This window comes from Cyanistes caeruleus, chromosome 1, assembly GCF_971803275.1.
Source record: "Cyanistes caeruleus chromosome 1, bCyaCae1.hap1.1, whole genome shotgun sequence".
Lineage (NCBI taxonomy): Eukaryota > Metazoa > Chordata > Aves > Passeriformes > Paridae > Cyanistes > Cyanistes caeruleus.
This window is the reverse complement of record NC_141701.1, coordinates 61,227,891-61,255,120: the sequence shown is the minus strand read 5'-3', so window position 1 is coordinate 61,255,120 and position 27,230 is coordinate 61,227,891. Positions and strand designations below refer to the sequence as shown.

General features: G+C 38.3%; 1 protein-coding gene across 14 annotated transcripts; it reads left to right on the top strand.

Moving 5' to 3' along the window:
• Window positions 1–11: 11 nt before the first annotated feature.
• On the top strand, window positions 12–26,880 carry EXOC3 (exocyst complex component 3). Of its 14 annotated transcripts, none has more exons than XM_086895580.1 (16): window positions 1,471–1,525; window positions 1,906–2,003; window positions 2,707–2,968; window positions 3,544–3,602; window positions 3,791–3,975; window positions 7,662–7,881; window positions 9,599–10,280; window positions 14,708–14,825; window positions 17,243–17,368; window positions 18,902–19,002; window positions 19,501–19,611; window positions 20,717–20,867; window positions 21,594–21,716; window positions 24,019–24,180; window positions 25,349–25,476; window positions 25,913–26,880. In XM_086895580.1, exons 5-16 carry the CDS (start codon window positions 3,832–3,834, stop codon window positions 26,082–26,084), a joined length of 2,238 nt encoding a protein of 745 aa, XP_086751706.1. In that variant the 5' UTR covers window positions 1,471–1,525; window positions 1,906–2,003; window positions 2,707–2,968; window positions 3,544–3,602; window positions 3,791–3,831; the 3' UTR covers window positions 26,085–26,880. The 14 variants fall into 14 exon arrangements, with proteins under 14 accessions (XP_086751636.1, XP_086751645.1, XP_086751617.1 ...); XM_086895564.1 differs by having other exon boundaries at window positions 1,496–1,562; window positions 1,902–2,003; XM_086895556.1 differs by lacking the exon at window positions 2,707–2,968 and having other exon boundaries at window positions 1,446–1,562; window positions 1,902–2,003.
• Window positions 26,881–27,230: the final 350 nt, after the last annotated feature.

Genomic DNA, 27,230 nt, shown 5'->3' with positions numbered 1-27,230 from the left:
TAGCAACCCCTACACAAACCCAGCGAGCGGCCCAGCCCCCGCGGGGCGCCTCGCCTGTCCCCATTTCCCACTGGGTACAGCAACCCGGTGCTAATTTCTTAATTACCTGTCTTTTAAAAAGCACCGTAGTTTTCTTTCACGTATAAAGTAAACCCTAAGCACGCAGCTTTCCTGAGCCTCGGCGACTGTGAGGTGCTGAGCCAGGGGAGGCCGTGGTGAGAGCTGCACCCCGAGGGCCACACCAGGCCCCCGACACATCCCCCGCGGGCACGGCAGCGCCCTGGGGTCTGGGCACGGCGTGAGGAGACAGCCGACACCGCGGGCTGTGAGGAGTTTCCCTTCTCCTCTGCCGCGAGAAACAGCTTCCACACGGACCTGAAGCCATGATGTGATCTGCAGCTTATCCAGCTTATCCATTTTCATTACAGAACCAGCTAGGCTGGAAAAGACCTCTGAGGTCATCGAGTCCAACCAGGTTGACCCAACCCCACCGTGTCAAGCAGACCATGGCACGGAGCCACATCCAGTCATTTCCTGAACACCTCCAGGGACGGTGACTCCACCACCTCCCTTTGGCAGCCCGTTCCAACGCTTCACTGCCCATCCCGTGAAAAAATCACTCCGCGTGCTTCCTTTTTATTTCTTTTTTTTTTTTTTTTTTTCCCAGACGACACCCACTGCAGTAGGCGACCACTCCCACCCAAAGCTTTAAAGCTTTAACATCTCACAGGAGTCTTGAAGTTATTTTTTTTTTTTTTTAACCGATTTCAGCGACTTTGAACCAGGCCCCGGTAGCACACACTGCGCCCCTTAACGGAAAAACTGTTAAAAATATATATATATATATATATATATTTTAAAAAAAGGAAGAGGAGGGGGAGGAGGCGGCGCTGCCGGCAGTGTGGTGCGCGTGCGCGGCCGGGCGTGCGCCGGCGCACCGGGGGCTGTCAGCGCCTTCCCGAGCAGGGGCGGCCGCGGCCCCGGTAAGTGGCGGCTGCGCTCGCCGCCGCTCCCCGCCCTGTCCCCGCCGGTGAGCGCCGCCGCACCGGCCCCTGTAGCGGGCTGTCGTGCCCCGGTCTGGCAGTGGGAAGCAGAGGGGGTGGGGGGCGGGATGGGCCGGGGCGATCCGGGGAGCTCTCGGGATGGCGGGGCCGAAGGGGGTGCTGAGGGCTCGTCCTGCCCCGGGGCCGTGGCGGAGGGCGAAGGAGTTCAGCGTGCCCGCGAGCAGGGCTCCGGCCTTTGCCCGGCACGGACGGGCACCTGCGTCGGTGCGAATGATTCGAGCTGAGCCACCTCTGCTAGGGAGGAGCCGGGCGAGTCTGGGGCTGCTGGCCGGGGCTGCCGCTGCTGCTTCCCCGAGCTCTGTTCGGAGCGCTCGCTGCGTTCCTGTGGCCCAGGAGCTCCTCTGCAGAGGGGCAGGGGCCTCCCCTGGGAGCCTGTCGCCCGCGGTGGCTCGCCTCTGGAGCGTTGGTCCCGAGGATAAGGGTGCGATTGCAGCTGGAGCCTTCCTGAGTCGTCTAGGGACGTAGTTTTGTTCACTTCTGCCTCTGTTTTGCGCTGTAGTATGTAGTTTTGTATGTATGTAGCTTTGGTTCACAGGTTCTGTTAGAAGTTTACATGGCTTCCTAAAGTTTACTGTTCCTTTTGGGTGGTTCTACAAGAGCCTGTCTGCCTCGACCTGTTAGTTACGGTGTGCTGGCTTCTGATTCTGCTGACGAGGTCTGCTTGATGTGCTTGGGTAGTGGCTGTGTGAGCTAAAGGTGTTGTAATTCTGCAGGATGTGTTCACAGTTTTTAATAAGGGCAGTAATTGAGGATAAAGCTCTGCAGCTGAATATCCTTTCTGTAATAAATTCGTATTTAAAAGTGTCTTCTTTTTTTTCTTTTTTTTTTTAATTTTAGGTAGAGCCCTTATAACTTGGAAATTGATTGAGCCAAACAAAACTGGAGTATTCATTCTAAAACACAAGTGATGGAAATAGATGTTGTATGCTTAGATGAAGAGTAAGAAATCAAACATTGTTTGAGTTAACCAGGCCAGTAGTAAAGAAATAAAGGAGTTTACACCGTAGAAATAACTCTGGAATAAGTTCATACTTACGCATGTAATTCTTGAAGGTACTAGAGATACGGAACTTGAGACATAAACTTAGACTCTTACAGAATGGCTCACTGGCAAACCTTGCCCGGAATATTTTTTAGCCATAAGAAGTTCTAAAATTAGGAATTTCGCTTATGCACTACAGAATCTGGCTGGGATGTAATTAACTTCCTTTATAATAGTCTGTACAGTCTGTGTTTTAGGTTTGTGGCAGAAAGAGTGCTGCTCACACCACAGTGTTTGGCTATGGCTGCAGGGAGTTTGTACAGTGTGAAGGCTTTCTCTTTTTCCTAATCTGCCCTCTACTCCCCTTAACTAGGCTGGAGGTGGGCAGAGATTGAGAGATTGAGTGGAGATCTCTGACCCAAACTGGCCAAAGGGAAATTGCCTAGTGTACATCATACTTAGCAATAAAATATATGGGGTTTGTTTCCAGGGTATTGATTATTCAGAGGTTGGCTGGAGTGTTTGCCTGTGAGGGGTGGTGAGCAATTTTCTTTGCTTTGGCTGTTTCTTAGGGTTTTTTGGGTGTGTGTGTGTGGGTTATTTCCTTCATTTATCAAATTTTCTCTTGTCCCATGAGTTTTCTTGCTTTTGTTCTTTCAGTGCTGTGCACTTGGCACAGTTCTTTAGATCGCTGTTCTGCTGAGATTAAGTGATATGCTGGATTTATGAATGTAGACTTCTCTGAATATAGATACCTAATTTCAAGGAATAATATGAGTATGAGAGAGTATAATCTCTAGCTGTGGCAGCAGAACCCAAAATGTTCTGTTTGGTTGCAAGACTAAAGACATAAAATATTGGAAATAATTTGGAAGCTACGAGGAGCTCCAGATACATTCCTCAGAGGTCTGCGGACACCATGGTATTGCATCTCTGGTGATGGGATCCTCCCTATTTTCTATTAGTAGTTAATGAAGTTTGAGAGAACAGGTCTGCCTTGATGGACAGCAGATGTTACCTTTTCCCCATACTTGTTTGCCTGCATGTCTTGGCTTCACTAGAAATTCTGTGGGAGTCTGAGATGAAATACGTGAATAATTTTTCCCTACACCCCTCATGGACTGGACTGATACTGTGAGAAGAGCTGAAAACAAGAGTAGGAAATAAAAAAAATGATTCATCAGAAGCCTAAATGGACGTGCCCTCTAGTTAAGTCTCTGGGTTTGGTGCTTCCACTACTATGTTTCTTCCCAATTTTGGTAGCAAATTTGGTTGCAGAAAGACCATGGTTCTCTCAACTCCACCAAATTGTGGTTCAGGATGAGTTAGGACTTTTGCTTGGACTTTCTATGCTTGTCTTATTAGCCTTTTGATAGGCCAGCCTACCTTTGGATTAAACAGAATCTCCTCCCTAAAAAAATAAAGATTTGCTGGTTTTATGGTGGTAGATTTTTTTTGTGGTGTTTTGTTTTGATTTTGTTTTTAATTCAAACTTAGAGCAAGGTAAATGCAAAAACAGCAACCAAAAACATTTCAGGGGAACAAATACGACTGAGGTAAGTGCCTTTAAATTAAGTTCTTGTAGAATTCCAGTAGAATCTCTTCAGAGTGCAGTTTGATGATACTTCTGTCAAGTGTCACTGCTTTTATTGCCAAAATTAATTCTCCAGTTGTTAACTTTGGAAGGTCTCATAGCCATCAAATGAAAAAAGTTGTTTTTAAAAAATGTTTTATTTCTTTTCAGTCCTGTTAAGTAATGAAGGCATTCTGAGGTCCTAATCAACCATGGAGGAAACGGATAGGGAAGCAGTCGCAACGGCTGTTCAGAGAGTAGCAGGAATGCTTCAGCGTCCTGATCAGCTGGATAAAGTGGAACAGTATCGCAGAAGGGAAGCTCGTAAGAAGGCTTCAGTAGAAGCTCGACTCAAGGTACAAAGCTGGATAAACCTGAGTGTCTGTGGTGTAGCATGAGTGTACTTTCTTTCTTTTCTTTTAATTCTGTTTGTTTTTTTTTTTTAATCTGTATTTCAGCCAGTTGGATAGTTTTAAACCAGGGACTTCAGTTTTTGCTTTGTGTCCAAACCAGAAAATCTGTGTCCTGAAAGTAATGCAAACTAATGTTGGACATCTTGCTAATGTTTTATTCAAGCATGTCAAGTATTCTTAGATCCTGTACCTTCTGCAGTTTATTCATGGACAGCTACCCTGCTGTGTAGTCTGTCAGCCACAAACCTTTGTCTTAGTGATTGAATACTGAAATTGTTAAAAAAAAATGATGATTGCATCTGAAAAAGGATCAGTTACCCCTCTGACTTTTACATGGGTTTAGGGAAGATAGGTAAAATACGTCATATTCGTGTCTCTTGTGGAAGTGACCCCATGATTTTGCTCCTCCTTTGCATGTGAACATGTGAGTGTGTGCACATTCACACGCAGGACTTAGCCTGAAATAGGAGTATGGTCATCCTGTGTTTACCGTCTGTACTTTACTGTTCTGTGTTTTCTACCTTCACTGGTCATTTTAGAACACTGTATTAAGCAGGTGGAGTGGAATCTTAGAAAAGTGTTTTGGGAAACATTTTCTCAGGTCAAAATGGCTGGTATACACTGTATCTAATCTTACGTTCCACTTAGTTTATCTTACAGCTCTTTAATGGCCCCTCCTTTGTAGGAGGCTGTATGCAGTAGAAGAAAACCAGTTTTCTCTCACAGTGAAAAAATTTGGTATTTATATATAATGTGCTATTTATATATAACAAATTGCATGTTGATTTTTGTAGCATAGGAACAGAAATTTTTCTGATGACTTGGACTGGGCTTTTCAGATTTAAGTCAGGAAGCATATAGAGCCTATTAATAACAGATCAGCTGTTTAGTTACTGTGATCTATTTATAATATATGAGCACAGTCATTTGCCTGACTGGTTCTATAGACAGTCATGACTAAACTTTGTAAGTAAATGCCTAAACCCATTTTATAGCAGTTTTCCCTATTGTGTGCCTTAAGTTAAGTCAGTCATCTGTAGGTGATCTGAAATACCTGTCCAAAAAGAAGTTCAATACCACTTAATCCACTGAGGATGCGTTCCCGAAAAAGGGGCTGGTTAGTGATGCAATGGATAGATAGCAGTGCTGATTTTCCCATGAGAATTACTCTAATGGATGGGAGCACAGAGAGGATGTAGGAGGTACTTTTGCTGTGGACTTAAACTGTATCTGTGTGGTGTGGAAGATGGGGAGACAATCAGGATCATCAGCCAGAGGAGTTGTTGACTTCTCAGACTGAATTGATTTTTGCTTCATCTGAGTGAATGGACACATGGAAAATCTTTCAGTCTGAACATGTTAGGTGCTACTTTTTGACTGGATATGCTGCCATCATCACTTTCTTCAGGAGAATCTAAATATCCTCTCTGAATCCTCTCACATATATTTAGTCATGTTTATTTCTTATATCCCTCACTGCATTTCTCCCTGTGTAACATAAATTCTTAGGGGAAAAACTGCTTTGAAATATATCAAACTCATCAGTTTTGTGTATGAGACTGGTGGCACTATTTTTGCAGTATTTTTGGGGTTTGGTACCAGAACTCTGAAAGGATATGTGGAAGAGCACCAGACAGCATTGTAGACTCGTGTTTTTGAGTTCTGTAGTCCAGAATGTAGAAGAGCTGCTTGAAATCTCTTCCAAAGCCTGTAAAATTATAATCATTGGCAGCCATTTTTGTTTGTGTTCTTAATCAATGGAAGAACTTCTTTGTGAAGAAACACTGTATAAAGGGAAGGTTCTAGGTTGTGGGTGTTTCAGAAAACAAACTTGAATGAATCATCCACCTTATGATTCTTAGCTGCTGTGCAGTCATGGATTTGAGCCATGGGGAGACCATGAAGCCAGGATTCTGGCTTCATGTTAAAAGCTCTCTCTTGAAAAGACGTGAAAAGAAAAGTTTTGAGCCCTTTTCCCAGGATTGCTTAGGGTTTTTTTTGTTTCTTTAATACAGTGATGATCTAAGCAAAGTGTACAATGCTGGGATAGGCTGGAACATGCTTTGTTCCCTGCCCGATCACCCCATCCCCTGGCTCCAGCTAACTATTTGAAGACAAACTGAACATGGATGGATGTCTGGTTTTGGAATTTTCCTTGTCCATTTGTGTCTGAAAGACACTGAAATCCCTGACTGTTTCAGTTTAACACTATCAAATTTCTGCAAAAGATAAGTAGGCAAAAGTTTGAATATTTAATACTTGGAAGAACTGCCTCAGAAGAAATTATCAAAGCAGAAGTATTGAACATCTAGTGAGATGTGATTTTTAAAATAATTTATGGTCAGCATACAGAAGACTGTGTTTGAGTATCCTAATTATCTCAGTTCCTGTAGAGGAAAAATGTGTTAGTGCAGCAGTTCTATACATAGAAACAGTATAAAAATGCCTTACTACTGCTTAATTGTGCTGTGTTTGCCAGGAAAATACATTTTTATCAATAAAATCAGCATGTTATAATTTGAAAGTACATAGACAATCTTAGTTTAAAAATCACTACAATTTTCTGGGACTTTTCCAGTACATTTAAAACACAGTAAATATTTGCAGTTACCAGGATTTCCTCTTTGGCTTCTAGTATCCAACAAAAAGTTCCACAACTGGCCAAGCTTTTGGGCCTTAAAAGTCTGGCAAAAAATGTGTTCTGAGCTTAACAAAACGATTAGTGCCTCATTTTCTTTACTAGTTGTCGCAGTTGAGTTTTCACTGATGACTTGCTTGTCTTTTGAAGCCTGTTGTTTCTAGTTGCATTTTCCACTCCCCTGATTTTACCTTCATCGTGTCTTTTTAAAACGACGTATCTAAAAAATGTGCTGTGGATGTGATCTGATTTCTTTTACTCAGATGTGCACTACAATGCATTTTCTGTACGGTGTCTGGACACCTGAATGATATTCTTTATGCCAAAATAATCTTGCAAAAAAATTGTATTGTTTCACAGCGTGAAAATATTGATGTTTCACAGCGTGAAAATTGTCTTACATTTGGGGTTTTGTTGTTTGTTTTGACTGAATTGCTTTAGGGGTTTGTTTTTTGCCTTCGGGAGCTTTTGGGGTTTTTTTAAGAATGTTTTAGAATTAAATTTGGGCTTTTTTAGAACATTTTCTGTTGTGAGTAAAAGTTTGTAATTGTTTTAGTAAAATGCTTTGAAAATCTGTACATACCAAGCATTTTGATGAAACATCAACTTTCTTTGATATCCCCCTTTGAAATTATTTTATGAAGGAAATGCAAAGAAGCCTCATTCCTTTGATCCTGGTTTAATATAGATTTATAAAGTTTACAATCCATCTCCCTAAGCTCCTATGTTAGTTTGTGGGTGGACTAATTGGATCTAGGTCTTTCAAAACTAGATACAGCTTCAGAACATCAAAAAAAAATGGTATGTGGGCACACACAACGTTTTGCACACACAGGCTTGTGCACTTCTAGTAAATTGTAATATTTGCTTTTCTCTTTTTTTCTGCTGAAAATGTTAGATACTGAAATGAAAAGTAAACATTGAGAAATGTTGAAAATATAAAACTAATGTAGATTAATACGGGTTCTTTCTTTGTCTTTTTGTTTGTAAGGCAGCAATACAGTCACAGTTAGATGGAGTACGAACAGGTTTAAGCCAACTGCACAATGCACTGAATGATGTGAAGGACATTCAGCAGTCTTTGATAGATGTCAATAAGGACTGGAGACAGAGCATCAACACTATAGAAAACCTCAAGGATGTTAAGGATGCTGTAGTACAACACAGTCAACTGGCAGCTGCTGTAGAAAATCTTAAGAATATATTTTCAGGTAATCTACTGTTCTTTATATAATCCATCACATACTGAAAACACTTTAATATGGTACTAACAGCTGAAAGGTTGTCAAGTAATGCTGAGATCTTTAAACTTCAATGGTAACAAAGAATTAAGGAAGAATGACCTACACATCACATACAGGGAAGTAACTGGTAACCATTTAATATAGATAAGGACTAAAATGTGCTGTAGGAACTTCTAGTCTGGCCATCACACACAGCTCACAAAGAAGTTTCTTGCAAGCGATCAGTAGCTGGGATAATATGTTTAGTATAAAAGAGTGAAATATGGAAGCAACAAATACAGAAAAAGTATTTGTAAAGTTCTGGTGTGTTGCCACCTGAGCTGGACACCTACAGTGAGCCTGTTGGGTACAAAAGGTAGAAAATTATTTTAAGAGGCAAAAACCATTTTGCACCACTGTATATCTGTGAGGGTTTGCAAAATGAAATCAGATTAATGTAATAAAATGGATACTGTAAAGATAATGTGATTACCTGTGTCATTTTGTGTAGCTGTGATGGAATTCACAGTGCATGCCATCTTGAATCATGGTGAATTCTTTGCCAGGACTTCTCTAATTATAGTTTTAAGTATCTTACCCCTGTAATAGGTATCAGACTAATTTGATTTTATTTAAACAGTATTTTCTCTCCTTTTATCTTCTGATACTAATATACAAAGTGTACCTATAAAGCAAAATTGCTTCCCAGCCATACCAGGTTGATTAATTTACTCTCTGTGTGTACCTAACCTCTAAAGTATCAGTTGCAGTGTGTAACTGAAAAAAAAAGAGAAGTGTTTACATGCAGTGTCTAGCAATTAAATATTATGCATGTTCCAGTGTGGAGTTGTTTTGGGGGTGTTCTTTTGTTTTACACAGATGAATGCAACTGAGACAATAAACCTTTGAGGCTTTCTGAGGGGTTTTTAGCATGAAGCATCTCCCTCTGGAGCTGTTAAACAGTATAGTTGTTTTGCTCAGAGATGATCAAATATTTTATGAACAAAGTGGTTTTTATCATGATTGAAAGACAGTTACACACAATCATTAGAACTTTTTGTGGGCTGACAGTTTTATCACTAGCTGTCTTTTTTGCAGCGACAAATTTTTCTGAGGAGATTTTTCAGTTCTCTCACAGGATCCTAATCTGCTTCTGTAGGATTCCTCAAATACTGAAAAATAATAAAGACAAAAAAAATTTTCTTAATCTTTTAGCAGCATAGGTAATTATCCCTATCCTTCATTTGTGCCTTTAACAGGCAAAAACTGCTCAAGAAGGACTTAAAATTTGGCATTTGTTTGGTTTTTCAGCCTCAGATTCAACGAAGTGAGTGACTTTTAGTCAGGCAAGTTAAAAGTCTTTTATGTAATGTTTAAGGCCAGCACCGCAGGTTGCTTCATAGTAGACTTTCCAGCGTTCATGTATCTCTTTTTTGGCATCAGGAGGGAGAGAGAAAATTGTGTTGGCACTATGATCTTTCTTTAGCCACTGATCAAAATGGAGCATTATAGTTAATAATTTATAAAGATACATAATATTTACTAACAATTTTTGAATACTTCAAAGTAAATTTTCTTCAAAATATTTAAAAATTCCTACAGCCGTTCTCCAGGTTTTTTTTTAGTACTTTCATTGTCTTGTATTAATTGTTTGTATTTTGATAGCAGTGTTGTACTCTATGTAGATTTTCCTCCTTCTTTTCAGTTCCAGAGATAGTCAGGGAGACCCACGACCTGATTGAGCGAGGGGAGCTTCTGCAGGCTCACCGGAAACTGATGGATTTGGAGTGTTCTCGTGACAACCTGATGTATGAGCAGTATCGCATGGACAGCAAAAACACACATGACATGAACCTCATCCACACATACTTCGGGGATATGCAGAAACTGTCTGAGGAATTGGCAAAGCAGCTTTGGATGGTGGTTCAAAGATCCCTTGTCACAGTCCGTCGAGATCCAACCTTGCTTGTCTCTGTTGTGAGGATAATTGAGAGGGAGGAGAAAATTGACAGGCGCATGTTAGACAGGAAAAAACAGACTGGGTTCATACCTCCTGGCAGACCAAAGAAGTGGAAAGAAAAAATGTTCAATATTTTGGAGAGAACTGTGAGCACGCGGATTGAAGGCACTCAGGCAGACACCAGAGAATCTGACAAAATGTGGCTTGTGCGGCATCTCGAAATCATCCGCAAATATGTCCTTGATGACCTGCTCGTGGCCAAGACCCTGCTGGACCAATGCTTTCCCCCACATTATGACATTTTCAACAGGTTGCTAAACATGTACCATCAAGCTTTGGCCACCCGAATGCAAGAACTTGCTGCAGAGGATCTGGAAGCAAATGAGATCGTTAGCCTTCTGACTTGGGTTTTGAATACGTATACTAGGTAAGGCCCCCTTATCTTTTCTGTTAGCAGTGAGTGAGAGGAAACATGCAAAACAGTTTGTGTTAGTATCTGCATGGCTATTAACATACAAAAAAAATAAAACAGAAAAGGGATAATATCAAACTAGCAAATTCTTTACTATTCATTACATGTTTTGCTTCCTGGAAATCACTTCTTAAAAAACTTGCATTTTATAATATGTAATTTTCAGTTGCTTAAAATTGTAATGGAGTTAAAGACCTGCATGAAGCTACAGTCACCTTGTATTTGTGTACCAGTTCGGTGAAGTATTGGGAAGAATGGGAGACTGAGAGCTTGTGAGCGAAACAAAGTGTTTGTTGTGGTCACAGCCCCGGAAGATCTGTATGATTATTAACTTTCTATTGTTCTGTTCTAGAGGGGGTGGGGCTGCTTCAGTTGCCTCATTACTGTTAAATGGAAAGAATGTGGTAACTTCCTTTAGGTTTTCTCTCAAAAACTGTGTGATGATTTGTTTATTTAGAAGAATTTCTGCTTACAGGTTGTTTTCTGTGATAGTATTTCACTTATTTCTTTTGACTTTTCTGATTTGTTGGGATAATATAAACACTGTGGATGGTTTGTTGCTTTTTTTTTTTCATCTTCCAGGTAGAAACAGATCAAATGACAACTGTTTAGTTTTTGGCTGGTGTGTAGTTACTAGAGCAACTGATTTGTTTGGGAAAAAGTGCTGCTAGCCTTTCTGTGGCTCATGACTGTAATCCTGTTCTGAATAGCTGGCATTGACCCAGGTTCTGTGCTGTGTGTACTTTTGATGTGTTCAATTGTTCAATATCACTAATGCGACAAGGTTAGACACTTGGTGGGATTAGAGTATAGGACCATAAAACATAGGTAGGAGAGAATACTGTTTTGGACAATTCTCATAAACAGCTTTAAGGGTTGTGTTCAGCACTCAGTGACTGCAAAGTCTGTGACTTACTCTACACTGCAAAGTGCTCCTGGTATTTCTTTCCTGCAAGGAAGAATCTGGAGCACCCACTTGTGCACACTTAGATACCCATTCAGGGTATAAGAGAGATGCAGCCACTAATAATAAGCAGCAGAGTTAATTGGCCTTTTCTTCTTTTGAAGGCCAGAAGAATAATTCTACATGAATGAAAATCAGAGATATGCGAGTCCTTCTCATGCATGAGCTTGGCAGAAACCCTGCTCCCAGGCTTTTCATTTGTGTCCTGGGGCATATGTTCCAGTAAGGCAATTCTTGGTCTTAAAATTGCCCTTCTACCTTCTCCCAGAAGGCAGAGTAGATTGTTACTGAGTTAGACAATCCAGAGCTAAAGCTGTAAATCTGTGTGTTCCATCATTGGAAGGGCAAAAGGAGGGACCATAGCCGGTGTTACCTCTATTTACAAAGCAAACAAATCTTGCAGAAGCAAGTCATGTGGCTCATAACACCTGGTGGCTGAGGAGGCAAACAGGATACCTGAGAATGCTCTTCTCCCTGTGTATCTGCATAACAAGTGGGATGGAAATTAGAGGAAGTACCTTGAAGGAAAAAATTAAGGCTTTGACTTTCTGTCTTCTCTAAAAAAAAAGCCCAAGAGGGCAGTACAGGAATTGTATGCCTGTATATTACAATAAAATATTATAAATAGGATGATAATTACTGGAACAGTTTGCCCAGAGAAGTTGTGGATGCCCCATCCTTGGAAGTGTTCAAGGCCAGCTTGGATGGGGTCCTGAGCAGCCTGGTCTAGGGGGTGACATCCCTGCCTGTGGCAGGCAGGTTGGAACTAGGAGGTCTGTAAGGTCCAACCCAAACTATCTTCTGTGATTCTATAAGAATTATCCATTGTGTGTTGGTAGTGCATAGTGGGAGAAGAAATCAGCTCAGGTTTCTGAGTGAGAAAGTAAAGTTCTCAACAGGGTTATTTGCAGAGCTTATAAAATCACAGTTGCTGGACATCTTTTAACAATTCAATAAACAATTCTCCATATGGGTATGTTTATTATAAACTAGGAAGGAGAATGGACCACCTGGCATCATGAGAACTGTGTATAATAGAGGGAAAATATCATTTCCTATTGTATTTGCATATTGCAGGTACACTTCAAAACCAACTGAGAGAATAATGACTGAAAAGAATCATTGAGGTTTTTTTCCATGTGATGAATTGCTAAGGTGATGCACAACTTTTTTCAGTATTTTGCAACACAGGAAGTATAAAAGAATCGTGGGGATTTCTTTATCAGAGCATGTCTACACAGAAGCTGTGTTTAGAATAATGCTCAGCTCACAGCTCAGAAATAAAGTGATGCTATATGTGGAATAATAGCCTTTAATATTTGTGTGGGAGTTTACTGTGCTAGGTGGGTTTCTCTTTCATGTTTGTCAATGAGAGTTTTGCAAACATACTGTTTTTATTAAATCTGTGCTGGGTTGGGACCAGGAATCTAATCTGTGTTTTAGGAAAGTTATAAGTCTTATAAATAAGATCCTGATGATCATATTCATAGCATGATTTTATAAGATACTGATCAAGTGTTGGTAAAACTGCTAGGAGTTCACTAGGATTGCTATGGACGGTGTCAACAATGTTCACTTTAAGGAGCAGAAGGTATAATACTATACATATAGCTGGATGCAGTCTCTGGAGCCAGTATCTCTTTTTACCAGACAGAGCAGGACTGGAGGCAGAACAGAAGCTTTCTAAAATGCTGCTTTCCAAATAATACAATTATGTTTGAAATTTCAACTTTATAATAAACTCCTTTTTGCAGTTAGGAGTCTTGTGCCACTTGGAAGAGGGTTGTCTGTCACTTCTTTTCCCTTAGGCACTTTGATTGTGACAATCAGGGAAAAAGAAATTGTGTATAGGAAGAATTTTTGTGTTGTGAGTCAGAGGTAGAAGCTTTTGGTCTTTGTTTTGGGGTATCAGGTGATGTGCTTTGGGAAAAGGTTAATGTCTCTGAGGCCTTGTGAACAGGGATGATGATGTATAATGAGGCTAGAAATATTGTCTAACATGGCATAGTGTCATAAACAGCTTCTCACATTTCCTCTAAATCAACCTAGAGCAGGTCCTGCTATTACCTCTGTTCTTTCTGTAAACAGCAACAGAATAGAATTCAGGTTTCTACGTAGATTGAGCCACTTAAAATAATTTCAATCTATTTTCTTACAAGCCAGGAAGATGCTATTAGTGTAGGATGTTCAGTCACAATAGATTTTATAGTTTCAAATACAAGAATTTTGGTATTTTAAGTTGGTGGCTATAGTGGTTTTTTTCAGTGCTTTGAGATTTATTTTTTCCAGGAAGTGGAACCAACATGTGCTGACTCCCTGCATGTACCCAGAGAAGAACTTCTATTTGCAGAACTGGACACTTGCTTAGGAATTTAAGTTGCCATTTGTTTTTATAGTAGCCTTTGCAAATACAGAATTAGTGGTTTGCTTCTGAAAAGCACACTACAAATGGAATGTGAAACAATTTATGTTACTATGATTGAATATATTTCCATCAGCTGTTAATAAAGCACTCTCTGAAGAGTGTGGGTTTGACTTATTGATTTTCTTTGAGCATGAAATATTAAGAGTTCTTGCTGTGTTGTGCTTTGGCATAGCTTTGGGGATTTTTTGATTACACAAGCCACTCTCTGTATGATCTTACATAGATGCAAAATATCACTGTAAAGTATTAATTTTATATAATCCTTGTTAAAATATTTTGCTCTAATTTCTTTCAAATCCTATAAAAACAAGAACTTTTCTTTTGCAAGAAATTGCTCTTATACAGTACTTATGAAGTGCACCTTTGATTTGTCTTGAAAGATGCTTCTTCCTCATAGATTATCTATATTCTTTACCAAGACAGGAAACATAGGTAGCTTTTCTTTTAATATATTTTAATTTTTACATGGATGTGATACAAGTACCTAAACAGAAGCTCTTTTGATGATCTGGGGACAGTAATTCATACTTGTCACTGATCTTTACTGTTCTAAAATTCAAAATGTGTAAATTGTCTGTCATCACCTCTGAAATTTGAAAGTTATATAAAAATGTCCCCTACAAAGACCTCACAGGCTGAACCAGTTGGCTTTTATTTCATTTCAGGTAATCATTAATTCTTGTACAAAAAAGTAAGGAATGCATGGAAAGGTTGTATATTTAAATATCTGTAATACTTTTTATTATATCCTGGGCTGCAGCTTTTACATTCTGTTCTTTCATTCATATAGTTTTATTCGCATTTCTTGTAAATGCATTTATTGTTCCAGTTGCTATTAAAAACTTTTTGAAATGTGTAGGTATTGGAAAACTGCCCTTTACAGTGAACATACAGAAGAAGTTGCATAATTTTTTAGTTTTTAACTTTTTATGTCATTTTTTTTTTAAATCTGCAATGTTTTATTCCTTTTTTTTTTTTTCTTTTTTAATTCAGTACAGAGATGATGGGAAACTCAGAACTGTCTCCTGAAGTGGATGTAAATTCTCTGGATGTTCTGATTTCACAAAATGTGGTAGACCAGCTTCTCAGCAAGTATATGTCAACACTCACTGTGAGTAATAACAGTGCAAAGGCACACTCAGATAAGTTTATAGCTGAATTAGTACCTCAGTGCTGCTCCTCCTTCAAAGAAAGCTGTCACAAAAATGAATCCAACACCATCACTTTTATAAAAATTTTCATATCCTATGTGTTTCTCCGTAAAGTCATAATCAGATGATTTTATATATGTAAATCATGACATTTCAAGGAGAAGTTTTGCCTTACAGACTATTAATAATAATTTATTAGAAAGGAAGGAATACCAGTCTTTATATGCCTAAATCCATGGTGCTAGTAAGTTAGCACTTAAAAAGACACTATAGGCTGCTTGGTCCCCATAGTAACTACATCAACATTTGATACAGATGTGATCTTTTCAAGGTAATCAGGATGTTCATGTTTGCCAGTTTGATTCTTTTAACAGCCTTTTTCCTTTCATGCCTGTTAACTGCATGAACATGATTTCCTTTTGTGAATGCCATTTCAAGTGTATCTTAAATATAAAGGCACTGCTTCTTTGTTATCCTAAGAGTCACTAGAAACTGGTCAACGTCATGGCAAAGCAAGCATTATGTGATTGTAAGATCCACTAATTGTCACCAAGAGTGGATATTTGGGTAGTTGTAACTCTGGACTTGCTGTTCTTAAATTTTTTAATTAATTCCTACTCCTCCTAACTTTAGGAGCTCTGCCAAGCAGAGGAGGGAAATTTTTGTGCTCCTTTGGATGTGTCAGCTACTAAAACATTGTTGCTTCAGCAACAGCAACTACTTGGACTTTATACTCATCACACTAATATGAACCAATCTTGTAATGACTCAAGGAAGTTATCAGAAGAGGCTCTGCTTCCCATTAGTTTTATTGGGATTTTTATGCAACTTTGTTTTTCTGCACTTACCTTTAGGACAAAATGCATGTGGGTTTGTTTTCTCAAGCTACTTTTTCCTTGACTCAGGAAATGCCTTTGAATTAATTTTAATGAATTCACCTAGCATGAAAAAATATACCTATATTGGTTTTCTAGAATATTTTTTTCCTTATCTTCTGAAAAATATTATATATAGAATGTTGCTTTATTTTATTTATAGAATATAAATAAAGCAAAGTTGCTACTTTGTTAAACAGAGTGGATTTCTTTTTGCTGGTTTTAATTTTTGGCTGTATTTTTCGTTTAATGGGCAAAATACTGAAACTGGCTATTTTTCACTTCTACTTTATTTCTTTTGATATTGCTTAAAAGTGTTTTTAAACACAACGTAACTAGTTCTGTATGGCTAAGTACAAGTAATTTGGACTATCAACTTGAATACTGATGTTTACATCAACAAAAACGTCATGAGAAATAAAATGCTAATATATTTTAACAAATTTTTAGCAAATTATTTTTCCAATCACCTAAGCTTGAAAAAAAGTCCTTATAAATGCTGATCTTAGGGTGAAAAAAGTCCCTGGGCTGCTGGCTTAAAAGATTAAGTCATGCAAGTCATATCTCATTGGAGCAATTCCATGCTTATGAGGAAGAAAGGTAGAGCCTCATTTCATACAATTGAAGAGGGTGCTATATGGACTTTTATGACCTTTCTGTTTGTGCCTACGGGTGTTGTATAATTTTGCATGGTCTGGCACAGTAATACACTGTAACGTGTTGGAAAGAGGTACGAACATTTATATTACTACAGGTTTTAAGGAAATGTGAACAAAGCAGAAAAGAGGTAGAAATCAAGGAATCCAATTATATATTTGGCAAACATGCTAGTATTTACTCTTGTGAATAGGTCTGTGGTATGTGTCGTGCAGAAAACTGGCTTAATCTTCTTCTAAACCCAGTTGTTCTTAATGTCTGTGTGCAGTACAATGTGCTGGGCAGATGGGAGGAGAGCCAGCCATTGTATCTATCACTGTGCTCTGCAGCACCTGAGTTCCAAGGAGCACACCCCACTTAATCTAATCCTGGGGTTTTGTCCCCAGCAGTAATGAGCACCAGCTTCCTAAAACCTAGGTATAAAAGGAAGTACAGGCAGATTTGTGCTATTTTTCCTACATTAAGTATTACCCTAGTATTTTTAGCTGTGGAAAATTCAGTTTGAAACATAAAGCCTGAGCCTTAAAAGGTTCATCCAAAATTAGTAAACATGTTGAATCTGACAAACTGACCTGCCCTTTGTGTTAGGAACACTCTCCTTCCAAAATGTGCCTAAGCTTCAAACCACACCTCTTGTGTTCCAGTACTAACCTTTGTTTTTGTCAATGCAAATTTTAATTTGTCTGTTACCTATATTCCTGTAGGAATGGCAAGAGTGGTCAGCATTATCTGTTACTATGCCACTCTTCATTATGGAAATGACTGCTACTCTAGATACTGTCGAAAGCGGTTTCGTGGTGTTAAATTAAATGTTTTCTTTCTTTTGGTTGCTTTATTTAATGAAGTCTAACATCATTGGCTGGCTGCGAAAAGCACTGGAGACAGATAAAAAAGACTGGATAAAAGAAACTGAACCAGAAGCAGATCAAGATGGGTACTATCAGACTACACTCCCAGCTATTGTTTTTCAGGTATAAGACAACTTGGTTGTTCCAGAAAATCTCCAGAAACAATACATGGATTTGGGGAATGGAGAGGGAAGCCAAACTTCCTACAGTATAATTGTTTCTATGCCTTTTGAAGTATAGTGGATTTTTCCCTGTAGAACTGTTAGTTGGAGGGGTTGTTTCTTTGAAGGCTTGTATCTTTTTTATTTTAATGTTTAAGGACTTAGTTCTTTTATATGTGTAGATTAGAAACATATTTTTCCCAGCCTGTTTAGTTGATATCTGATTAATGATATCTGTATTTAGTGAGCTGCTTTTACTTAGGTCTCTTGATGTAAAGCTGTAGTATAAGCCTGCCAGATGAGATGTTTGTGACTTAATAGAACAGTTTTTTGTTAATACAGTGCTGAATTAGGCATGTTTGTTAATATGGTGCTGAGGTAGTCAGGCGTGTATTTGTTACTATAAATTATTCATTATACAAACACATTAATACTAGAATAAAAAAACTTCTGTTGAATGCTGAAACTATTGCTGTTTTGAACACTACTTCAGCTGACATGAATGCCTGTCCAAATTAAAACCAGAAAAGATAAGGCTGCTTCTAAGATATTTTTAAAAGGCCACAAAAATGCCCAAACCTGCACCACCCTGTTGTCGGTAGTGGGAAGTTTTGAAAGTGATCTTTATCAACCAAAAAAATGTCAGCTTATTATGCTCACTTTCCAATTTTTCTTTACAAATATTGTGTTAGGTACCTTCAATGAAAAATAGATTATCTCTTCTTCCTGCATTTGTTTCCCACTTTGTTTTTTTCTACCTTATATCAGGATTTTTGCTACATTCTTTCACATTTGTATTTGTGCCAAGGTTTACTTCATCTAATCATTTTCAGAAATGTGTGATGTCAAAGAAACTGGTGGCTGATTATTGGCTGTAGTGAGGTGCTGGGAAGGACTGCAGTGCTAAGATGCATGTAGCAGTGAAATTTTCAAAATCATCTTAGCATAGAAATAGCTCATGTTTGCACCTGACTTTGTATTCTTCCTTTCTAGCTTCCCCTCTCTGAAACATAAGTCACCTAGATCTTGTACTTGCCTGTGTTTCTGAAGTTTAGAGGATCCTTTATTTCACTAATGTGAGCTCACTACTTTCATATATGGAAGAAGCAAAGGAATTGAGTTGTAGTGTTATTCATTAATAACTGCAGGAGCTGACCCTAGTACTTTAGTACACTGTAAAGCCAAAGATCTACTGAATTAAAGAGATTAAGTACTGTTTTGCTGAAGGAAAAGTGCAACTGTTTTCAGCATCAGGAGAACAATGCAGCATGCATTAATGCTTATTAATGGTTGTCAGTACTACATCACACTTAAGGAAATAGTAGCTTTTGGTTTAGTTGTTGGGCTTGTCTGGAAAAAAAACCAACAAAGCCAACAAAAAAGCATATGCAGAGCTGGTGTTAATGACCGTCTCCAAGACTCCAAGATAGGAATTCTGTCTTTGTGTTACCACTGATAAAGGCCTCTCTTTATAATTAAACTATTTTTGTCTTAGATGTTTGAGCAGAATCTTCAGGTGGCTGCTCAGATAAATGAAGAATTGAAAACAAAGGTACTCATTCTATGTCTTCAGCAAATGAATTCATTTCTAACCAGGTAACATAATGTTTAAAATGCAAATGCTTTATCCTACCTCAGTCTCTCTTTGTTCCTACAGTTCCAGTATTTGGGTTTTTGTTTGGATGTTTCTTTATTGCTTTGTTTTTCTCCTATCACATTCATGCCAACCAAGCTTTTTTTTCCCCTGTCCTTTTCTTCCTTTTTTTTCCTTCCCCAATTTCACTGCAGAAGTTCCTCTGTGCTGGTGAGTGGCACTTTCAGTTTCTGTCTACAAAATGCTCTTAATTTTTTGAGTCAGTTACACTTTCTTTTGTATCTCAAGTTCTATATCTTTTTCTCAAAAGGAAGCATGAAAACACCTCCTTGGCTGAATTCTGCCCAGAACAGAAAGACTAAACATTACATGAGAAACACACTCTTTATAAAATACTTCTAAATACCTGACAGACCCTTATGGAGCATTTGGTCCTATGGGTGTATTTGAGTTCTCACAGATTTGTGTCTGTTTAAAGCCATTCCTTGTATGTGTTACAGGTACAAAGATGAAGCACAACTATATAAAGAAGATCATCTTAAAAATCGTCAGTATCCTCAGTGCTATGTTCAGTACATGATTGCAGTCATCAACAACTGTCAAACCTTCAAGTAAGTGTGCATGTTTTTGCAGTATTGTGAGAAAAATAGCTATTGATATTTCAGTTGTACTACTACCTCTTCCCAGAAACTTCTCTTCTGTATACAAAGAGGGTTTCAGTTAAGATAGTTTAGCTGACTAAACAAAGGCAACAGGTTTAAAGGCACTGTTTTAAGAGGCAGGTATTGTGATTGCTTTCACCTTTGGCTAGCAAAGCCATTGCTCCTCACCACTGAAAAATTACTTGTTATTTCAAGAATTTCATTGCCAAAGGAAAATTAATCTTCAGCTTCCAGAATTTGAAAAGGTCATTTCAATTAGTTTTTCTGGGTCTGGCCTTCTCTTACACTGGATCTCTCACAGATCACCTTCAAGCAATGTGATCAAGGTGAACTGAACTGGAGAAAAGTAAAAGGAGACTGTTGCTCTATTAGGAACGGCTGGGATTGAGCGACACAGACTCTCATGGAGTCGGTTAGGAGAATGTCTCTTAGTTTATTAATTCAGCTCTGTTTTATAGACTGATACGTGGAAAGTACAGAAAGGAAACTCTTACTGGTTAGCAAACCACTACATCACCATCATTGGTCAGTGGGGCACACTACCCCCTGACTTTCTCCTGCAAAGAAAACAAGGGACAGACAACAACACCTGCAAGGCTGTTTTCTGTCTTTGAGGATTGTTTTGAATCCTCCCATGAATTTCCCAGGCCAGCTTCTCAGGCAAGACTGAGAAGCTATACGGCCTGCAGTTTCACAAGCTCTCTGTTTCAGAGTTATCATCCACAGGAGACTTTCTGTGAAGAGTATCAGAACTTGGCTCATGTTTCAGTGATGAACAATCCAACTTCCTGTTAATCCGTAACTGCTGCCATTCACACGTCTACACATCATCAGCAATTTGCTACCTACACACAAGTAGTCTACACTGACCACTCCACAATCATGCTGGAGAGTAAATTATGGCTTACAAAGAAAGCAGCAGGCATTGTTTCCCCTTGCAAAAATAACTGCCTGCTGAGGCTTCTTCTGTGTTTGTACTCCAAAAATTTAATAGTTGTGCAATTGTACATCTCATGGATGATGAAAGAACCCTTTTTTTTTTTTTTTGTCACAGAGAGTCTATCATCAGTCTGAAGAGAAAATACTTGAAAAATGACATGGAAGACACATTGTCAATCAGTCATGCAAACATGGATGCAACTTTAGACATCATTGCTAAAGAAGGCTGCTCTAGCCTGCTAGATGAAGTCTTCATGGATTTAGAGGTTGGAACTTCTTTCCTCAAAAAACACAGAAGTATTACTTAGAAAAAAAAATCAGAATGAAGTAGTTGTGGAGCCTTTTGATTGCTAAATATATAAAACATGTGTTTTTTATAAATGGGCTAGCAAAGTGTCAGTAAGCATTAGTGTTGTTCTTCACTGGTGTAGTTTGCATGTGGGAGACTGGAAGGTTGCTGAATTAGGTTTCATGGGATGACTTAAGACAGGTACTTTATATACAATGAATATTTTCTAGCAGATGTACTTAGTCTTATGTTGTTGAGTTGTAAGAATTGTTTGTGAAACTGCTGCTGGTATTAAGTTGTCATTGCAGGTACAGTTTACCTGTAATTAATATATTTAATTGATTCTAACAGTGGGCCCTTTCTGTCTGGTAGATTTCCATGTTTAGGAAATCCAGCTTCTTGTACAGAATCCCTCAGGGGAAAAATTACTATTACAAAGAAATTGGGTGTAGTGTGGAGGGAAACAGGGCAGTTAGAGAAACAGCGGTAAATGGTGAAGAGAGGTGCTCTGGGACTTGTTAGATTTGTAATACAATTTTGAACAAATATAAATACCTTGAGTGGCTCACATGAGAAAGGATGTGGGAGAAGCATAGTTTAGAAATTGACAACACTTAAAATTGTCATCCATTTTTCAGTAACTGCACTGATCTGATGAAACTGTCAAAAACCTGATCTGATCTCTTGTTTGTTACCTTCTCAGCCACATCTGAATGAGCTGATGACAAAAAAGTGGCTGATGGGGTCTAATGCAGTGGGGACTATCTGTGTCACTGTAGAGGATTATTTCAACGACTTTGCAAAAATTAAAAAGCCTTACAAAAAGGTAGGTGCAAAACACTCAGTGATATTTTGCTAATGTACTCTGTGCATCATGTTGATTTGGAATTTCTGAACACCATATGGAATTCAGAACTGAAATGCAGAAATTGCAATTGATTCATTACTGGAAAGGAAACAAATATTTATCATCATACTGCAGAAGTCTGAATCTACGGGATTTTTTTTGTTCACAGACATATAATATTGTCAAAGACAGATCTAAGTTGCAGTATTTAGTTCAGGAAACTTCTTGGCATGTTACTAGATATTTTTACCAGTTTGTACTTTTCTACCTCTCCCTAGAAGTTTGTAGTCAGATAAAATTAGCTCTTCTAAAACTAATTTTGCTGGTCTGACATTACGTTTTTTTTATAAATGCACATCAAGTAATTCCTAGTTTTAATATATACAATGAGGCACAGCGAACTTGGTGCCATAAGGGTAAACAAATTTGTAGCTATGTTTAAAGTGCTCTTACAGCAGTCAGTGTGCTAGGTTAGATTTTTTTCACCCTGTGGTCTGTCAAAGGATATCTGGATTTCTCTATTGATAGAAACAAGTACAATAATGTGGAACATTAAAGGCAGGTTCATGTAAAAAGACAACATTAAATGATTGTCAAACACTTAAGAACTTAATAGAAGCTAATAAGATCAGTATTTAGGTGAGGTCTTTGAAGAAGCTCTTAGAAGAGCTTAAAAGATAGTCTCCAAATCATACACTTATTCTTTCTTACATTAATTCTCAAAGTGATAAAAGGAACTGCTCAAAGTTTCTCTGATGACCTCTTAGCCTTCAGTATTTGCAGATCTTAGAGGCCTTATTATGTAAGTATATGTATTTTCAGTCCAGAAAAAGTGCACAAAATAAGTTAGGTCAGTCCTAGAATTAGTCTGTATCCATGGAATACTTTTCCAGATTTAGTTTGTTATGGTGAGGTATGAGTGCTTGGCATGAGTTTTGAGGTGTTAATACCAACCTCTGCAATCACATATCCTGTAGCGTTTATTGCCACCTTGTGGGGAAGAAGCTTACAAGCTGATTCTTTGGCAATCAACATATCTTTTTTTCCACTGTTTCCCAGCACAAAAACATTTCTCATGAAAGATGCCAAGCAGATGCTGGACCATGCTTTTGTTTCCCTGATTTGTGATGGGATTTTTTCAGGTTCTAAAATATTCTTGGATAACCCTGTTTTGAAAGTACAGTTTTTAAAAGCTACCTCCAAGAAGACTGTATACCAATGGGAAGGACACAGTTCTGAAACAGAGGAAATCTGAATCTAAGGCATTCTGCTTTGCTGTTTTCCTCCTGTGTAAATTGAATGCTCTACCGTAGCACTGTTGGCTCTTGTGGAGTGTTCTTAGCTGTAGTAGAGCTGTTCCTCAGTTCCTTTCCAGCGGGATGGGTCATACATGTCAGCCCCCAACAGCCTGTTCTGTGAGGTTCATTTTTCTTTGTGTAATTGGCATCAACTCCACCAACACAAGAAAAGCTGTCCCTGAGCAACCACCTAACTCTGGTATTTCTGCAGACTCTTAAAAGCAGAATGTGAAATGGTATTTTCCATGTTCGGGATGAGGGTTGTGATTTCCAGTAATTTGCAATCTGTTGGTTTCTCCCTTTTTTATTTTTTCCCCCTTTTCTCTCTTTCCTGAAACCTTCTTTCACATTTTGACTGAAGAACATGTTTCAAGAACAACTTGAAACTAAGTTCGATCATACTACTAATAGAACATGATAAAAAGTTTGTGACTACCTGTTAAACCAGCTTTTTCTTAATTGTAAGTAACATTGCCACCATGCTTAAGGGCAAGAAAAAACACCTGAGGACTTGCGGGATTTAAGGACTCTTGCTCACATTCCTGTTGAAAAATAAACATGTAAAGGTTTTGGGGTTTTAGTTTTGTTCTTTATTTCCAAACCTCAGCATTACTTTTGTACCAATACCAGATGCTTCATTACCAGATGTAGCAGTAGATATTTCCCATAAAAAGACAAGTGCAGATCAGCAAATCAGTCAAGGAAGATCTGAGAAAGTGATTGTTCTTTGGTGCTCCTCAAAAAACTCAGGGAAGTTATTAAAGATACCTTGGATTTGTTGCATCTTGTGATTGGCTCATCATTAAGGAAGGAGAGATTTTCATTTCTGTTAGCACTGTGAAAATCTAAAACCACTCAATCTGTATTAGCAAAAATTGTATATTGGTGTTTAAGTACAAATACACACTATTCAAAGCCTAAAAATAATGGCTACATCTGCAGGTATCACTGGCATAATCCACCACCTTTTCCATTTCTTTCAGACGATGACCCTTGAGGCCCATCGGCGAGTAGTTGTGGAATACATCAGAGCAATCATGCTAAAACGTATATCTTTCAAGAATGCAGAAGAGAGAAAAGAGGGTGCAGAAAGAATGATCAAAGAAGCAGAACAGTTCAGATTTTTGTTTAAGAAGCTTGCAGCTGTAAGTATTTGCTTTGGGTAGTGTTGTTAACCTGGTAATTTACAATAACCATACATGTTTATTGCTTGGGGAAAATGGCTAGAGATAAAACTCCATGTCTCCAAGATGTTGAGTGACTTGGGAATATCAAAGATGCCAGCTGAGGGCACAGATGGAGTTTCTGAACACACAGTCCAGCTGCTAAAATTCCTGAGCACCAGTTTCTTCTGCTTTGTGTTTATACAGCTCTCTGCAGCTGAATATTTGAATGGCCTCAGAAAGATAGGTACCCTGAATTCATAGTAGTAAGTGAAAGAAAAAAAGCAGTTAAAAAAAAAAAATTAAAAAGCTGTCTTTGCTTTTCCTGGACAGAAGAAGAAAGGCTGATCTGGCATCAAACACATGCCATTTCTTATTACCTAAGGAGCATGCAGTGTGTTCATTTGAATCAATAAGACAAGTATGCTGACTCCATTTAAAGTCCAGTAGAAATAGAAAAGACAGGCTAAAAAAGGCTAAAATCAATGAACAAGACAGGCCTAGAAGTTTTAACTGCATAAGGAACAGAATGCTCTTAGAGCCAACAGATTACAAAATTCAAAAAAGAATGCACAGAAAGATAAAGCCTGAAAAAATGGGGAAGTTGATGGAAGAGATTGTGGAATAAAGGAAACAAACCATACCTGATTGGTAGAACCAGAGGACCTTGACAAGATGACTTTGATACTAAAATAGTCCAGAGTTTAAATAGACACGGTTCAATCAATCAGCTGCTGAAAGCTGCTTTGCTGGCCAGATGGTTTGAAGGAATCTAATAGAGGGCCACTTTTGAAGAAATGTTTCAGAGGAGATCTGGCTTTCATGTCAGTTATTAGTAATATTTATGCTTGTAATTACCCAAAGTTGAAGACAAGAATGTATCACCATGTGGATAAATAAATATTATTTGTAGGACATTACTTCCTTCACCAATATTCTCAGAGTAGGTCTCTGAATGGAGAATATGGAGAGAAAAGGATTATGGTGACAATTCACAAATATTTTACCTTTTTTAATGTCTGAAAATTCAGCCTTTTGGGAAATTCAAGGGCATTGTCCGACAAGATATTAATTAAAGGATTATTTGTAGATTTGAGGGGTATTGCTATTGGTTAGGGGCATTTTTCATATTTTTTGTTTCCTTTTGCAGGGCTCTGGAGAGGACACTGAAGGACTCTGTGACATCATTGAAGCCATTGCAGAGGTTATCAAGCTGACTGATCCTTCACTGCTCTATCTGGAAGTTTCAACTTTAGTCAGTAAATACCCAGATATCAGGTATTTCTCTTTGCCCTCAGATTTGATGTATATATATATAGATAACATCATAATTTCCTTGGGTTTTGGGAAATTTTGAAATTTAAAACGGTGTGAAGATCTTTGATATTTTTCATATTTTAGAATGTAACCACTTTCTTGTAGAAAATAATGTTAATGAACAATGTGTGTGAGCTGGACTGGGGGTAACAACTACTTTAAGTACTGCAGAAGAGTAATTAAAATACTTCAGTTCTGTGTGTTGGGAGGATAAAATAGGTTTTAGAGTCCTAAAAGCAGCCAAAACAGTGCTTTATATTGAGGAGGAAAAACCGGTTCTGAGTGAGTAGAGATCTGCTGAAACTGAGTGAAAGGATTGCCAATTAAATGCTGGTTTTGACAAAATCTTACTTGTGCAAAGCCTCCTAATGCCAGTTTTACCCTTTTCCCTTGGCAGGGATGACCACATTGCAGCTTTGCTGACAGTGAGAGGTGATGCCAGCAGAGATATGAAGCAGACTATCATTGAAACTTTGGATCAAGGTCCAAGCCAACCGAATCCAAACTATGTGCCAATTTTTAAAGAAATTACAGTTCCTACTCTCACTGTGCCAAAACTTCTTAAATAATTGACAACTCTGTGTCTGTGTGTCATTACTGCTCTGGGATCAACAGGTTTGAAATATTTGTGGGCAAATTTGGCAGTGCTATTTTGAGTGAAGTTCAATATACATTGACACTTGCTAGGCATATTTCTTTCTAAAGACTTGGACATGAGGAAGTGCAAGATTTCTGAAAGAAGAAGGATCAAAGGTCATGTTTGAAGAACGAAGCTTTTAATGGCATGGGGTTTTTTTTACTGACCTGTTTGTCACAGCTGGTTTTGCTGTCAGGAAATACATTTTTCTTGTGGAATATGTTTGCACAGTGCACTGCAATGCTATATAAAGATATTTATTCCAAAACATGCAGAGCTGTATTAGTGCTGGATATACTAACATGCATCACTTACAATACCTAAGCAGACAGCTTTAGAACTGTCTTTATATGGCACTGCATTCAGTGTTAATGTCAATCCACTTTCACATTATATTTTGTGTATGTACTTACTTTGGTGTAAAATAGTTTATTGCAGAAAAGTTAATTATGAAATCAGTTTCCTGACTTAAAGGACTGAATGAAATTGCTACAGTGCAATTTGATTATAGGTTGAATAAATAAATAAAGACATAAGGTACCATTTTTTTTTTCACTGATTCACTAAAAACAGCACATAAAGCACACCAGTTCAATAAAATGTTAAACCATTGCTATATTCAGCTATGATTCTTTGCATCCTTGTAGATTTACAGAGCATGTAAATCTTTTTTGTTGTTGTTTTAAGTGTGAATAAAAACTGGATTTAATAGTTTTCTGAGAACACAAGATACTGGGTTTTATTTCCACAGTATTTTCAGATTAATTATAAAATAACTCCTAGACAATTATGGATTCAAAATGCCTTGATGAAGGATATAATTTAAGGCATTATCTCTTAGTATCTGACCAGAGCTGTCAGAGGTACAAAGAAGACATGAGCCTACATTGTTTTAATTTTAACATTCTGGAGTTTGTGTACATAATGCCTGTGGCCACCCAGGCCTTGTGCCATTCCAGCCGTGTCCCCAGCTCCTCTGTACCCCAGAAGTGGTATGTACAGGGTCAGCAGTTTGGATAAAGCATAGATCTGAGACTTTCTGCAGTGACAGGGACAGTGTATCCCGAGATGGTTCAGT

Coding starts and splice junctions, on each gene's coding strand:
- EXOC3 (XM_086895510.1), top strand. CDS start 3,832: ATGGAGGAAACGGATAGGGAAGCAGTCGCAACGGCTGTTCAGAGAGTA. Junction 7,882..9,598: donor TCTTAAGAATATATTTTCAG/GTAATCTACTGT, acceptor CCTTCTTTTCAG/TTCCAGAGATAGTCAGGGAG. Junction 25,477..25,912: donor AGTAAATACCCAGATATCAG/GTATTTCTCTTT, acceptor TTCCCTTGGCAG/GGATGACCACATTGCAGCTT.